The sequence below is a fragment of the Lemur catta genome, chromosome 2 (genome assembly GCF_020740605.2).
Source record: "Lemur catta isolate mLemCat1 chromosome 2, mLemCat1.pri, whole genome shotgun sequence".
Taxonomy (NCBI): domain Eukaryota; kingdom Metazoa; phylum Chordata; class Mammalia; order Primates; family Lemuridae; genus Lemur; species Lemur catta.
The window spans coordinates 95,250,921-95,265,771 of NC_059129.1; the positions used below are offsets into that span (position 1 = coordinate 95,250,921).

Below are 14,851 nucleotides of genomic sequence, written 5' to 3' on the forward strand. Positions count from 1 at the left end.
TGTGTGAAAGTTCCAAAAGTAAGGGACTTAAGAAAGTAAAATAATGATGAAGGGTTGATTAAACTTTGCTAGATTACCTTTTATCTCCTAAAACTTAAAGAGTTATTTGGCACATAGTAGAGAATGAATGACTGAATGAAATAATGAATAGTGTCAAACAGAGAAGGAAAAAAGTATGAAATTTGACAAAATGTCCTACTCCTTGAGCAGCCATTCCAATTAAGAGCAAAATAGATTGGTATCTTTTATTGCTACAAACTGGAAATGTTTTTAAGTCTTCACTGAGAGCTGAACATATTAATAATATTTTTTACTCATATCTATAACAAAATGATGTATGACTCCCCAAACTCTTAGAATTTATAGGTATCTTAAAAGTCATCAAAATCTAACCACCTACAAATAATGATTCAGCATATACTTCTACATCTCCAGTAACAAATCTCATTACTCACTATAAGAGCTCAATATATTTGTAGGATCTTGAAAATTGAAAAGGTTTGACTGATCTAAGATCTATCTTCATGTACCTTCTACCCAGACATCCTAATTATAATCCTCGGACCACCCTTCTTCCATATACAAATAGTATGTTCATCCTTCTATCTTGCCATAGCTTTCTCTTCAAAAAGTTTTGAAAAACAGGGTTTTATCATAAGAAGAAAAAAAGCAACATATAACCAAGATAAAGAAAAAAATATGGCTTATGTTTTCCTAAGACAGAAGACCTGTTATAGCATGTGCAATACTTCAACTATCTTGACTTTTCCTAAATGTTAAATCTAGCTAAAAGCAGAACTAATGAGTCTTGAAATTTCCTCATGAATATTTCATCTCTTTTAAAGTAAAAATAGAATTAATAACCTAATATAGAAGGCAATGTAGAAGTGACAAGAATTTTCTGAGAAAAAGGCCATATCACTTTAGAGTATGTAATATGGACATATTCAGATATATTCTCACAAATTAAAAACAGAAAAAAGATATAGCTGATCCAAATAGTATTTCACTCAAAACCAGTGAGTACTTTTAGATGCAAAATTTTCACTGATAGGAATACATTCCAAAAAAAAGTATGAGTAAAATATTGCATAACAGTCTTTATTACAATTTTATTTATAATAACAAAAAGCTAAATATAACTTAAATATTCAACAGAAGACAATTTAATAAACTAGAATCTGATGAAAAATATAATACTTTAGGACCATGTGACCATTAAAATTATACAATAGAATACTGTCATAAAAACATGCATAGAAGAAAATGTAAAGTAACAGAAAAACACGTTCAAAATTATATATACTGTATCACGCAATTTTTAAAGTAGTTGTATTTTTAAAAATAATTACACTCCAAAATATTTGCAATGGTTATGGCTGGTTAATGGTGGGATTACAGATGATTTAGTTTCTGTATTTTGTTTAAAATTATTCTAAACTTTCTATGACTATGATATATTTTTTGAAATTAGAAAAATGAAGTACAAAAATGTGTGACATTTAAAATTGAAATTTCCATCACAATCCTGGAAAAAAACAGAAAAAAATTGATTGGTATCTAATAAAACACTATGGCTACCCTAGGAGCCAAAAACTAAAAATTGAGGGACAAGGGGGAAAAAATGGTAGCAAAATCACAGTAAAAAACAAATACAAGCCAAGTGCAGTAGCACGTGCCTCTATACCCCCAGCTACTTAAGAGACTGAGGCAAAAAGATTGCTTGAGCCCAGAAGTTTGAGGTAAGCCTCGGCAACTTAGGTAAACCTTGTTTCTAAAATTAAAAAAAAAAAAAATACATTTATACATCCTATAACTATGTCTAGAAGGTTAAGTCTCCAAAAAGTCCATGCACACAAAAAATAAGACAAACAGTCCTTTCATCAATGCCTGAGGCAAGGAAATAAAACTAAGGAATGTTCTTTCCTCAGGGAAGATAAGAGAAATAGTCAATTCTAACTTTGCTTGCATCTTCTGTAATAGCCAATATTAGCTTAAAACAGGGAAAAACAGAATAAAAACCATAAATATTGCATGCTATCTATGGTAAAGGAGACAGTAGTAAGGAATATCCTAACCTAATGAATCATATCACAAGGTTCAGGAACCATTTTCAGATTTGATCTCACAGTCACTGATACCTTTGAGAAATAATTAAAAAAAAATAAGTGCTAGATGAAAGCAAAAGTCCCTAATTTGAAAAAATAAAAGACAAAAATGATGGGTTGTAAAAACTACTTAACTGTAAGTTTAACATCAACACATGACAATGTAACAGAACAGACAACAGAATTCACAAGTCATGACAAAATAATCTTAATTCTTTTCCTATGAGATTAGGTTATTCATTCTTGAATCAGCAAAGCAACTGAAAGTGTGACATCTTTGAAGACAAGATAATGAAAAGCCTTGTACATATCAGTACTATTAGAACACTGAAAAATATATCCAAATTATATTCATAATGGATTAATATCAACATACAGGAAAACTGAGGGAGTTTTACACTTTAATTAAAAAAGACTAAGAAATGAAAAACATAACTGCCAACATATGTCTAAAACATAGTCATGTAAGAATAGGGGTCTATGACTTTGTTGTCCCATTGTACAATACAAGACTCAATAGCAGAAGTAATAGTGGTAGTACCAGTTAGCAAAACAAATAATTTACAACAAAACTACTCTGGAAAGAAATAGGGTTGGTCCCTTTGGAGAAAAAGGAAAGAAACAAAAAACAAAACAGACACCTCTCCATTAAAATAAGTACACCTCATTACATAGAGATCACCATTTGGATAGAATGCTAGAAACAAAATACTACATTGGATGGGGAAATTCTATGACTCTAAACATTCCCATAAAGTATAATTTTCAACTGGGGGAGGAGATAGAGGCTCCGATTATTTGGTGGAAAGACTATAAAAAAGCAATACATATTTGGTCCTCAGAGTTGAAGGGATACTATTTTAATTCCAATCTGGCTGATGTTGGTGCCCTTATTGTTCAGTAAGGCTAAGGCTACCAAAAAGAATGCACAGCACCTAATAGATCGACAACCTTTTCATAAAGCACTAATGTTAACCTTTCAGCACAGTAATATTTTAAATATCCTATTCTAGGTACAAAAAAACAACACTACACCCTCTTTGCCAAACTGTAATACAAACATTAAATCAGTGGTTCTCAACGTGTGGTCCAGAATATCTAGGATCCTTTTAGAAGTGTAAGGTCAAAATTGTTTGACCATTAAGTAAAAACTGTTTTCACAGAAATACTAAAACATTATTTACCTTTTTTATTCTCATATTCCCACAAGTATAAAGTGAGCAGAGTTTTGCAGAGGCTACAAAATGTAATGTATGACATCAGAACAGACTGTAGAAGTACACATGGGAATCTAGCTGTCTTCTATTAATCCAGACATAGAATTGATTTTAATGCCACTCTTCATGCATTTTTTTATTTTAGAAAATAATTATTTTTCATAAAAATTTTATTTATATTACAGTAATATAAGGGATTTAATTGATTTAATAATAAAATACTTATTAAACCATTTAATATATTAAAGTTTTTCAGTTTTAATTTCTAATGTAATAAACTCCAATAGAGTCAAATAACATAAAGAAGAGCTCTACAAAGTCATCAATAATTTTTAAGACTGTAAGGGAGTTGTGAGAACAAAAAATTTGAGGACCACTACACTAAACCACAATAATTATTCTACATCAAAATTTCACAGGATGCTGTAATCAATTGTAATGCAAATAAGTACTAAAAAAATATACTTTTCTCTCAGTAGACAATCTACTCAAATAACCTCCACTTCTTGAGATCAGGCATATATCTAGAACAGGCTTAGGTTCAGAAATGAACTTGCATGGGTCAAGTAACACCACCTGCATAGAGACAAGAGATAATGCTAACAGCAAATGTCAAATCACAAATGCTATAAAGGACCCCATCTGCACAAAAGCAAACCACAATCGTATCAATAAAACTCAAAAATTTTCTAAGAACTGATTACACAATAACTCCATCAATATTTACCTCGGCATTAATAGCTCTGCAACCTTTCTATTTCAACAAGGACTGTTAAAATCAGAACTAACCTCAAAAATTGAATTCAAAAGATTTTCTTTGGGATAGTGAGACATAAAAAGGCAAAACAGAAAAAAATATTAAAAATAATAATTCTCTAAATTAAGATGTGGCCTTAAGTATAATTTTATGACTTGAAATATCCATATAAATTAAGGCATAAGTAAAAATTTATTGATCTATAAGGTATACAAATATAATAAAACTGTGATATGTACAAATATATAATGCTAACATTTCAGAGTCTACAGTGTGTGAAACATTTTGCTAAGTGCTTCACATATATTACCTCACAAATCCTCACAGCAACATTGTGAAGGAAATTATTTTACAAATTAGGGAAACGAAGTTCACAAGGGCTTAGTAATTAGCCCATAGTTAATAACAAGTAAGCAAACTGAGACAGAATTTAAGCAGGCTTTATAAAAGAAGAAATTCTGTCAAAGAGCCTAGCCAGTTAAGGCTCTTCTCTTAAAAGAAATCTGATGGCATACTGGGTAAGAGTGGTAGACCTACAATAACAAAAAGTCTCAGAATTTCTACCATTGTCTTGCTTTGTGACTTTAGTATAAACAAGTGTGTCTCTGGGTTTTTTCATCTTTAAACAGAGGATACAACTTCTATAGGCACTCAAAACATGGTAGTTTTTACTGTTACTGACACTACTACTTTCATAGGGGGAAAACTTCTGTTGAAAGCCCATTAACTATATAATCCCAACAGAATATTCCTTATTGCTATAATTCTGGTTATGAAACAGCAATAGGAGAAGATGTCTGTACCAATAATGGACAGGTTTTGATTAAGAAAATAACATGGAATGTTCAAGTCTTATTTATTTCTGGGACTTAAAATGTACTAACTTTAATAAATATTTTTAAAGGAAATAAATTTCAAGAGCACAAAGAACCTTAAAGATTTTTCTACCCAACCAAATTCTAAGTCTGAATCATAAGAACTATGGCCTTAACAGAAAAACTATAGAAATCAAAGAAGAAATGCCCTTAGGAGAAAGTAACTTAGAGGCTCAAGGTAGGGAGGGAAGAAAGGATGGTATTGGAAAAAGCTAAGAAGTGGGTTATTTTATTAGTTTAACATGCAGAAGAACACAGAGGTATTTTATATGCAGTGAATTCCTTGAAGAATTGTTAAAATTCATCTTAAATAGGATCTAAAAGTTTCACCTTTTCTCTTATTTCAGCCAATTCCTTATTCAGAACTCTAAAAGGGGAAAGCATTGTTTCTAAAGAATTAAGAGCAAATGCCAAAGATTCCCCTACATATTTAAGATGCCAGATATTTCAAAGCACCAAATATGGGAATACATACAAATCTACTTCTTGGCAAACAAAGAACTCACTGGAGTCAGAATGTGTGAATCTAAATCCTGGATCTACTACTTACCCTGTAACCTCAGACAAATTTTCCAGTATCTCTAAACTCATTACTAATCTATAAAATCCCTCTCTCTAGAGAGCAATAATCCATAAGGCTGACAAAGCATTTCCTTAAGATACCAGCAAAGCAGCAGTATCAAAAAGTCAGAAAAACTTTTTTTTAAGAATCTGTGACGCGCACTGTCTGGGGAATGGACACCCTTGAATGTTCTGTCTTGGGGGGATGGGGGTGGGGGCAGGGGATGGGTGTATACCTACATGATGAGTGCAATGCGCACTGTCTGGGGAATGGACACGCTTGAAGCTCTGACTCAGGGGGATGGGCGGGACATGGGCAATATATATAACCTGAACTTTTGTACCCCCATAATAAGCTGAAATAAATAATATTAAAAAAAAAAAGAATCTGATGTTTGAAAAAGATATCAACTTTGCCACCACAGTAACAAATGAAATTTTATTAGACTTTCTATGTTTGCTTTAGTATGCTATTTTTTAAATTTTTAATCACATATGAAAGGGAGAAGTGCATCCCATCAGAGTGTAATCTTTTCCATTCTTAGGGCTTCTAACAGTCTCTAATCCAGCACGTTGCCTACCCCCAGAGTAAATGAAGCCATGCATATAATGCACTTAATATAATGCCTTATGTCATACATTAATGCCAGTTATTATTATTATTACTATTGTCATTAGCATTATTCCTCTCCACATGTTTCAGACTGGAAACTTTCTTACTTTGTCTTTGTGGTAAATGTTATCATATGCACATACTTTATATTCCCACGTTTATAACACTAATTCAACAATAACATAAAGGTCTTTGGGAAAAAAAGACTAAATGGTTAGCCCTTACAAACAGCTTTTTCATCAATTAGTCATTGGGTCAATAAACTTTGTTCAGAGCTGGGAAATAATGTTGAAAATTAAAAATTCCTTTACTATAGAAGTAGCTTTATGAATCCTTTCCTTAGATTATAGGTAAAAATATATGTTACCATGGTTCTACTAAATTTCTGGAGCAATAGCACACAGCATGGTTATTTAAATAGTCCTATTTAAACAGTCAAGTAAAAGCTTAAAAAGAAATGAAAATTTCTTTTTACTATTTCTTCTACTATCATATGAACTGATTATCATTTTAATTATCTTCTTTCCAGGCTTAAGTGAGGGATTTAAAAGTAAATAGACAACACATAAGGTACAGCACATCCTAAAGTGAAAATAACACTGGTCAAGAACAACTGTATTGAAACAACATTTTTCCATTGAAGTATCACTTCAAAATTAAACTGAAATTTACTATAACAACAGAATATAGCTGCACAGAAAATGATCTAAAATTAAAATGAATAAGTTACACTGTAGAACAAAAATTATCATGATGATCATTCATTTTCATACATAGACAGGAAAACCAAAACACTAAGGGGATGAACCATATAAAATGCTGCTACTCAAGTCACTGACAGAATGTAAAATATTCACTTACATGTTAAACTATCCATTAAGCCCTGGTTGAAAAAAATCACTAAACCATACAAGCATCAGAGTGGTTTATAATATACCTTAACAAGGTGCACAAGGCCTACTCTTATCTATCTGCACACCCTGTATCTCAATACCCCCCACTTTGCATCCTGCATTCCCACTTTACAGAACTGCAACTCTGTAAACACAGTGTTCTTTCTCAAGCTTGAAATATGCTCCCGACCTTTCTGATCCGATAGAAAAAGTTAAATCTAGTCACATTTTAAGACTTGGCTCAAGCTTAACCTCCTCTATAAATACTTAACCTACCATACTAACCTTCTACTAAATCTCTGACTTGTTTTATGTCCTCATTTTTTTGAATATAATAATACTGATGATATTTGAATATAGTTACTTGTTGACATGTCTCTTCTTGCTAAATAATTAAGGTTATGAATAAGAGAACAAGTTTGCTATCTTATTCATCTTTTTATGTCCAGTAAATAGCACTGTACCTAGTAACATAGTAAGCATACAATAAATATATGATGAATAGATGGATGGATGAATTTAGTTTGAGCTTGCAATGAAGTAGATTATGAAAAAATCTTGAGAACTAGAAAATATTCCCCCTCCAACAATCGGATTCAGTTACACACTTTAAAATTGTAGTAAAGAACTGAAAAATATACACTTCACTCTAGGTATTGAGAAGTTAAAAGAATAATTTCATGGCTCACTCAGCAAATAAAATATCCATTATTAGTTTGATGTTTATAAGTTTCAGTTCACTATAATCATAATAGGATAATTGCTATGTATTCAATTGTGATAAGCAAATATCAGTAACATTTTCCTTATAAATCACAATTTTTAAAACAATGTCATTATTTTCAGAATGTTAGAGAAAATTCATTTAATAATGTGAAACATCTGAGATAAATTAAACCAAATGTAAAACATTCAAGGTAAATGAGACTGATCACAGAATTAACAATACCTTACTTCCAAACTAATGTTAATCAGCATAATACCTATCACTACCATAGGTTTAGTCCTCCAATATCAAGTCAGGTAATTCCCTAAATTTCTGTCTGAAAAAAAAAAATAGCTGGCATTTTTTTCTGTATTTCTGACTGATATTCCATGTGATTTAAAAATTCCTAATTCCAATAATGATAAAAATAATCGACAGCTACCATGTAATCAGTATTTACCATATGCTACTTACCATTTCAGATATATCACATTTAATGTTCAAATCAATTCTATATTTTGGTATTGGTATCCCCTTGAGATTGCCCACAAGAACACTGAACTTCTGAGAAATTCAATTACCTAAAGTCTCACAACCAATAAGTGGGAAAGGAAGAACTCATTTCAAAGCCTCTGTCCTTTCTCCAACAGTATAGCATCTCTCTTAATTCTTTATCAAATTATGTCACTCATTCAATTTGCCCAGTATTAAAATTGGGTTAGCATTATTCTAAGTTCATACTAGGAGGGAACTATAATGCTAGTATTGAGAGCAAAAACACAAAACCCTCAAGATAAACTTTTTATGTGACATTAAAAGTAATTCATCACTTTGAATAACATAACCAAATCATGGCACAGAAAGAAATTAAAATGTTTTCCTTTATGTGATAGGAAAAAAACCTACAATAATACAAGTCTTTATTGAACAAGTGATCTAAAATATCAAACAGTACAATTATTTCTAGATCACTCTGTTTTTCAGTGTTTATTTATTTATTCATTCACACTTAGAGGCAGCGTCTTGCTCTGTCACCCTAGGCTGGAGTGTTGTGGCATGATCATAGCTCATCATATCCTCAAACTCCTGGACTCAAGCAATCCTCCTGCCTCAGCCTACCAAGTAGATAAAACCACAGGAGTGTACCACCACATACAGCTAATTTTTTTTTTTTTTTTGGTAGAGGCAGGGTCTCACTGTGTTTCCAGGGCTAGTCTCAAATTGCTGGTCTCAAGTGATCCTCCTGCCTTAGCCTCTCAAAGTGCTGGGATTACAGGCGGGAACCACCACACCCAGCTCAATATTTATTTTTTTAAACCTAGCCCATCAATCTAAATCAGTAAGTCATTTTTTATAAGTAAAATTTCTAATATTTTGAAGTTTAATATATTTTCATCACAAAACTCCCAGAAATATAAAATGGTGTACAAATGTTAATAGTTATTCCTAGTGTGACCATATAATTTATCATTCAAACCTATATTCTTTCCAGAGTAAAAAGGGCACTACTAATTATTACAATGGGACAACAGATTTAAACAGAACTGTCCCAGTAACCAGGACATGTGGATAACCATCTGTTGCCCTCTGACTCTTCTGCTACTCATCACACTTGCAGCCCTCCTATAACTCTCCAGTGGGAAAGTCTATACAATGCCTTCTACGTAAAACCATTTGGCAGTACATTTGACTACTTTACACAATATTAAAGGAGTACCTTGTTTGCTAACTAGCCATGTTTAGAAAGGCTATTTCATTAAGATAGTTTACATTAATATAAAACTTCAATAACTTCAACTATACCTCATCCTGAAGTTCATCCCCACTTTTAACAGAAGCAAGCATATCATATAAAGTGCAGCAAAGATCTTCAATTCTTGGTGCTTCAGTCGTTTCCTTCACAGTTGCATTTAAGTATTTCTCAACTTCACACCACAAAAAGGAGCCATTTGTTTTTTCCACAGGCTTGAGCTCTGGGGTGCAATGTTCCTGGAGATGTTCATTCAGAAACTTCTTGTAATCTAAGCTTATAATTTTCTGAGTTTCACCATTTATCGGCAGTTCATCAAAGTGGTCCAAATCATGCATGTCAAATGAAAATGCTAAATTTTTACCAAAAAAAACTCTATCACCATATTCCTTTTCTGTCATCTGGATGAGAGCAGTAAGATCATCTTGACAAAAATGAGAAATAATTCGACTAGTAGCATTACACGCTGCAGTGGCAGATGACGATGGAAAAGGGCCAAACATCTGTTTAATAGCCTTTGTCTCCTTGTGACCAACAGAGTCCTTCAAGTGAAATGTCATGAAGAGAAACGCAGCCCCACTTTCAATGGCTTCTCTCCCGTTATCTGTTCCAACTATTTAAAAATAAAAAAAAAAAACAGTATTAACTCAATTGAATAATGGTTGAAGTTACCATTTTCAAATAAACTACTACAGATATTCTCCTGAGTAAATCAAACATTCAAAGCATATCAATAAAGATAACCAATTTCAGAGCAGAAAAACTCATTCCTAAATTCCCAAAGAACATTTCAAGTACATAAATCATTATAAGTAATTATTCTACATCTAAGTACAGAAAATACCTAATAACAATCTTTACCTCTTTCCAAAAAACAATTTGAGACATTAGCTAAAACTCATTTAAAAACAAATTTTAAAGATTGATTTAAGCTAGTTAAATAAACCAAAGTAAGGTGTAAAAAAAAAATCTGAATTATAGACTTTTGGAGCTGGAATGAAACCTCAAATATCTGTAACTATCTTTCCAATTTGTACCATAAGCCTGAGATAAAAAATATTTATATAGTTATCATTCAAAAACATTTAATATCATCAAGTTTAAAATAAACTTAGCCATATTATAGCACATAAAAGAAAGATGCTGTTTACAAGAGGTCCCTAATTTTTTTAAGGCATTAATTTCTCTTATCTAATTTTCTCACATAAAAGAAGAAAAGAACCCGTAATTGTGACATGGATTTCAAAGAATATTTTTTAGAACAGAAAAAAAAATTTTAAATCTTCAAGAGGCCCGAAAAGTCAATGTGACTTACCTAAAGTAATATTGGTAAAGTTAGTAATATAGTTAACATTAGTATCTTCCTGAAAACATGGCTCCAATAGCATCACTCACAAATCTTGAACAGCTTATTACAGCTTGATCTAAGCTCTTACCCAGCCAGGAGCTGACTCCATCATTTTTTTCCAGCCTTGCTATTTATTATACATCACCAGCTACAGCAAAAATGGATTTCTTAACATCCCAAAATCAGGTCTTTTCCTATTCTGCACCTATTTCCATACCCTTATTGATCCTTCCCCAAGGCCTCTGATTGTTCAAATCCTACCCATGTTTCAGAATCCAGGTCAACTGCCTTTTTCAAGACAAGTATAATTTTTATGACCACTGTATTAGCCCCTCACTGTACCTTGTCCCAAATAGGTGGCTCAACAAAGATTAGTTGATTTAAACTAAACCTATGCCTCACTGACAGCAGACTAGTATTTTTATACTATATACTATACTGCATCAGTAACTTTTCACTATCTGGTGTTTACCCATGCTTAGAAGACTAACAGTGCATATAACTGAAAATAAGCAATTTTACAATACATGTCTATTACCAATTTCTCCAATAAAGAAGTCTACTTTTACTATTATAGATAATTTACAGAACACTATCAGACATAATTATTCTTTTAGTTTTTAGGAAAATACATGGCAAAAATCTTCTATAAATTAAGTTGTAATCTTGTTAACTGAATAGTATTTATGTACATTTATTCACTATGTACATTTTATTAATGCTTAGAAAACTTAGGTTTTAGATAATTTAGGGATTATAATTCTATAGATAATTTAACAGGGTTGGTACTACTGACACTAAAGTCTGAGCGAAAATGGAATTCACATTTACAAATTCATTCTATATCTAATATTGTAAATATATATTCTTTTGTAAAGATATTATTATCATTTTGCATGCTGGGATTTTTTTAAACAATTTGCTAAAAATTTTCACCTTATCTCATTTTGTCCTAATAAAATTATCTCCATTCTATAGATGCTAAAATGGAAATTCAGAGTTTGAATAATTTGGGAAAGATCAAACAGCTATTAAGTCATTAAACAAGATAAACAGCTGTCTTCTAACTTCAAAACAAAGTTCTTTCTACGATGCCATACTGATTCCCTACAAATTTGTTTACTAAATAAATTTTAAAAATAAATAAATCACCACCTTAAGAAATGAACTAATAAGTAGAATAGTCTTATTATACTAAAGGTATAATTTACTTAAATATCCATTAGGTTACTAGTGAATAATGGTACAGCCATATAATGCATTCATTAAATACAATACAGTGGATTCATATATTTTGCCATTAAAAAATCCATTGAAATACTAAGTGAGAGAAAAAGTTGAGTCCACTTTTGAATAAAGTGAAAATACTTGTACTCATAGAAACACCAGCAAAGATCAAAAATAACTTTTTCAGAGTTTCAAATTGTTAATGAGCATTGACTTATATCTACTAAATTTCAAAAATCACGAATACTTTAAATTTTTAACTTAGTTGGGTTGTGGTGCTTCATAAATGTTAACACCCTTGCCTAATTACTAACTCTGCTTCTGCACAACGTACTCCACCGCATCTCTGAGTACACTGACAAGAATGGACGTGTGTTCACATCAATGCGTTTCTCAAGAGCAAATCTCTGTGCACACTGCTACTCTGGGAATCCCAAATTTTGAGAACCACTAGCAAACAGTATCTGTCGCCATGAATGGCTACGCAACAAAAATAGTGACTACTGGACTATTAAAAGAATTAAAGAATTAAAACAATGAATTTTTCCAGAGCACTAAAACACGCGATGATTTCCACTCGCACAGCCTTCCGAGAGCCACAAACGCGCATCTTCCCCAATAAATACCGAGATCCGGGTTCTTTCATGCTCTGTCGGGGAGTGATGACGTCTCAGGACGTACGATGCCGTGGGGGACCGGCTGTTAGCAAACAGCCCGGAGCAAAGGACAGATCAGGGCCGGAGCAGAGGAATGAGGTCCCAAGCACAGCGGCAGCACGGAGCGTCGCCCCAGTGTTGATACAGCCTACCTTTGAAGCCAGCACTCAGTCTTTTGGTGACTTAAATGTATGGAAAGTGTTTGTACAACATAGAGAAAACATCTGAAGACGACGAATACAATCAGTTGTCTATCTTGCCAAAGCTATGGCAGGCCCCGCCTCCCCTCAACGGCCTCTACTAGCCAGCTGAACCAGAACCCAACTGACTATATGGGAAGAAGGGGAAGATGGGGTGGCCTCAGAAAATGCTGCTAGATTTCTAGAGTAGAAATTTGTAATAAGTAGTCATGTTCTTGTTTTCTTACACTACATCCAAAATTGAACATGTCACATTAACTGTGAGAATCTTGTTCTCAAATAACCTATTATTCATTTCCCTTTCTATTTTACGTATAATTTAGAACCGACTAATCTTACGAACTATTAGGTTTAAGATCTTTGCTAAGTTAACATTTGCACTCAATTCTTCAAGCTTTTAATATCTGCTTCACACTACTGACTGTGGTAATCTTTCAAACAGGAATCAGGATGTTAAGACGTTTAGCTTCGACACAAGATAAAGTTTAGTTTTGTCGCAAGATAGTTTTAGTAAAGAATAAAATATTTGCTAAACAATTTGCAAAAGGTCATAAGAAACTTCAGAACTCTAAACTTTTAAGGAAGCTAGTCTAGAAACTTAAACACTTGGGTATCTAATTTTCTATCCATAAAACAATGAACAAGATAGACCGTAAACCAGAAAACTGGCTCTACATACCGGGCATTTAAATTGTAACACATTTAAAAGGATTCTCGGTCACTAAAATACTTTCTACTAATAATAAATACTCACCCTGACTACTTCACAGTTATATTGAGAGAAAATGAGATGTGAAATGCACAATAAACTGTAAGGCACTTCCCAGGATAAGAAACAGCCAGAAGTGAAAGAGGCTTGCCAAAAATCGCTTTTAAGTGGCAGACTATGATCAGAATTCAATTTGGTTGGCTGACTGTTGCTCTTCCATTATAAGCCATCTCCAAACTTAAAAAAAAAAACAACCCTAAACCTTATTATAGAACCTTACTGTATAAAATAATTGGTAATTCATTACTGTAAAATTATAAATCAAAGAGTTGAGTGATGGCTACAATCTTAAATCATCCTCAACACACAATTTATATCTACATTTTCTTTTGATTGCAAAATATTAAGAATTATATAATTGAAAATTGTCACTTCAATAACCTATGTTAATAGTTGAGGAATCCCTGAAAAGGATGAGTAAAAAAAATTTAACTGAAAATTGAATTAAAAATATCCATTGGCCGGGTGCGGTGGCTCACGCCTGTAATCCTAGCACTCTGGATCGCTCAAGGTCAGGAGTTCGAGACCAGCCTGAGCAAGAGTGAGACCCCCATCTCTAATAAAAATAGAAAGAAATTATCTGGCCAACTAAAATATATATAGAAAAAAAAAAATTAGCCGGGCATGGTGGCGCATGCCTGTAGTCCTAGCTTCTCGGGAGGCTGAGGCCGTAGGATCGCTTAAGCCCAGGAGTTTGAGGTTGCTGTGAGCTAGGCTGACGCCAGGGCACTCACGCTAGCTGGGGCAACAAAGCGAGACTCTGTCTCAAAAAAAAAAAAAAAAAAATCCATCAACCGTTTGCACCCTTTATTGATAAGTACCCAATTTAGAAGTTGTCAACAAGAGTTCCTTGACCAGTTAAATCTTGATTTAGTTGAAAATATTTTACAAATATCTTTTATACTTATATTTTATGTTCAAAGAAATATTCAAAGCACTCAAATTTATTTTTTCATGATATGTCCAAACTTAAAATGTCACTTTTACCCCAATTCATCTGTAATTGTGAATACTATATCATAATCCTGCATTGTTTACTTAAGCTCATTCCATTTATTAGAAGTATCAGCAAGACAAGCAAGCTAGTATAAGCGTATTGTATTTGAAGAGAGATTAGCTATTATCTGATTTCTTAATCAGATAATTATGATGTTTTAACAAGTATGTAAGA

The 14,851-nt window shown here is 32.6% G+C and overlaps 1 protein-coding gene across 6 annotated transcripts in view; it reads right to left on the minus strand.

Moving 5' to 3' along the window:
* Nucleotides 1-14,851, minus strand: part of ASCC3 (activating signal cointegrator 1 complex subunit 3) — a 307,070-nt gene that overhangs the window by 266,670 nt on the left and 25,549 nt on the right. For all 6 annotated transcript variants that reach the window (XM_045544081.1, XM_045544080.1, XM_045544082.1 and 3 more), the window contains exon 4: nucleotides 9,534-10,093. In XM_045544081.1, coding sequence (XP_045400037.1) covers nucleotides 9,534-10,093 — 560 coding nt within the window. The remainder of the gene's footprint in view (nucleotides 1-9,533; nucleotides 10,094-14,851) is intronic.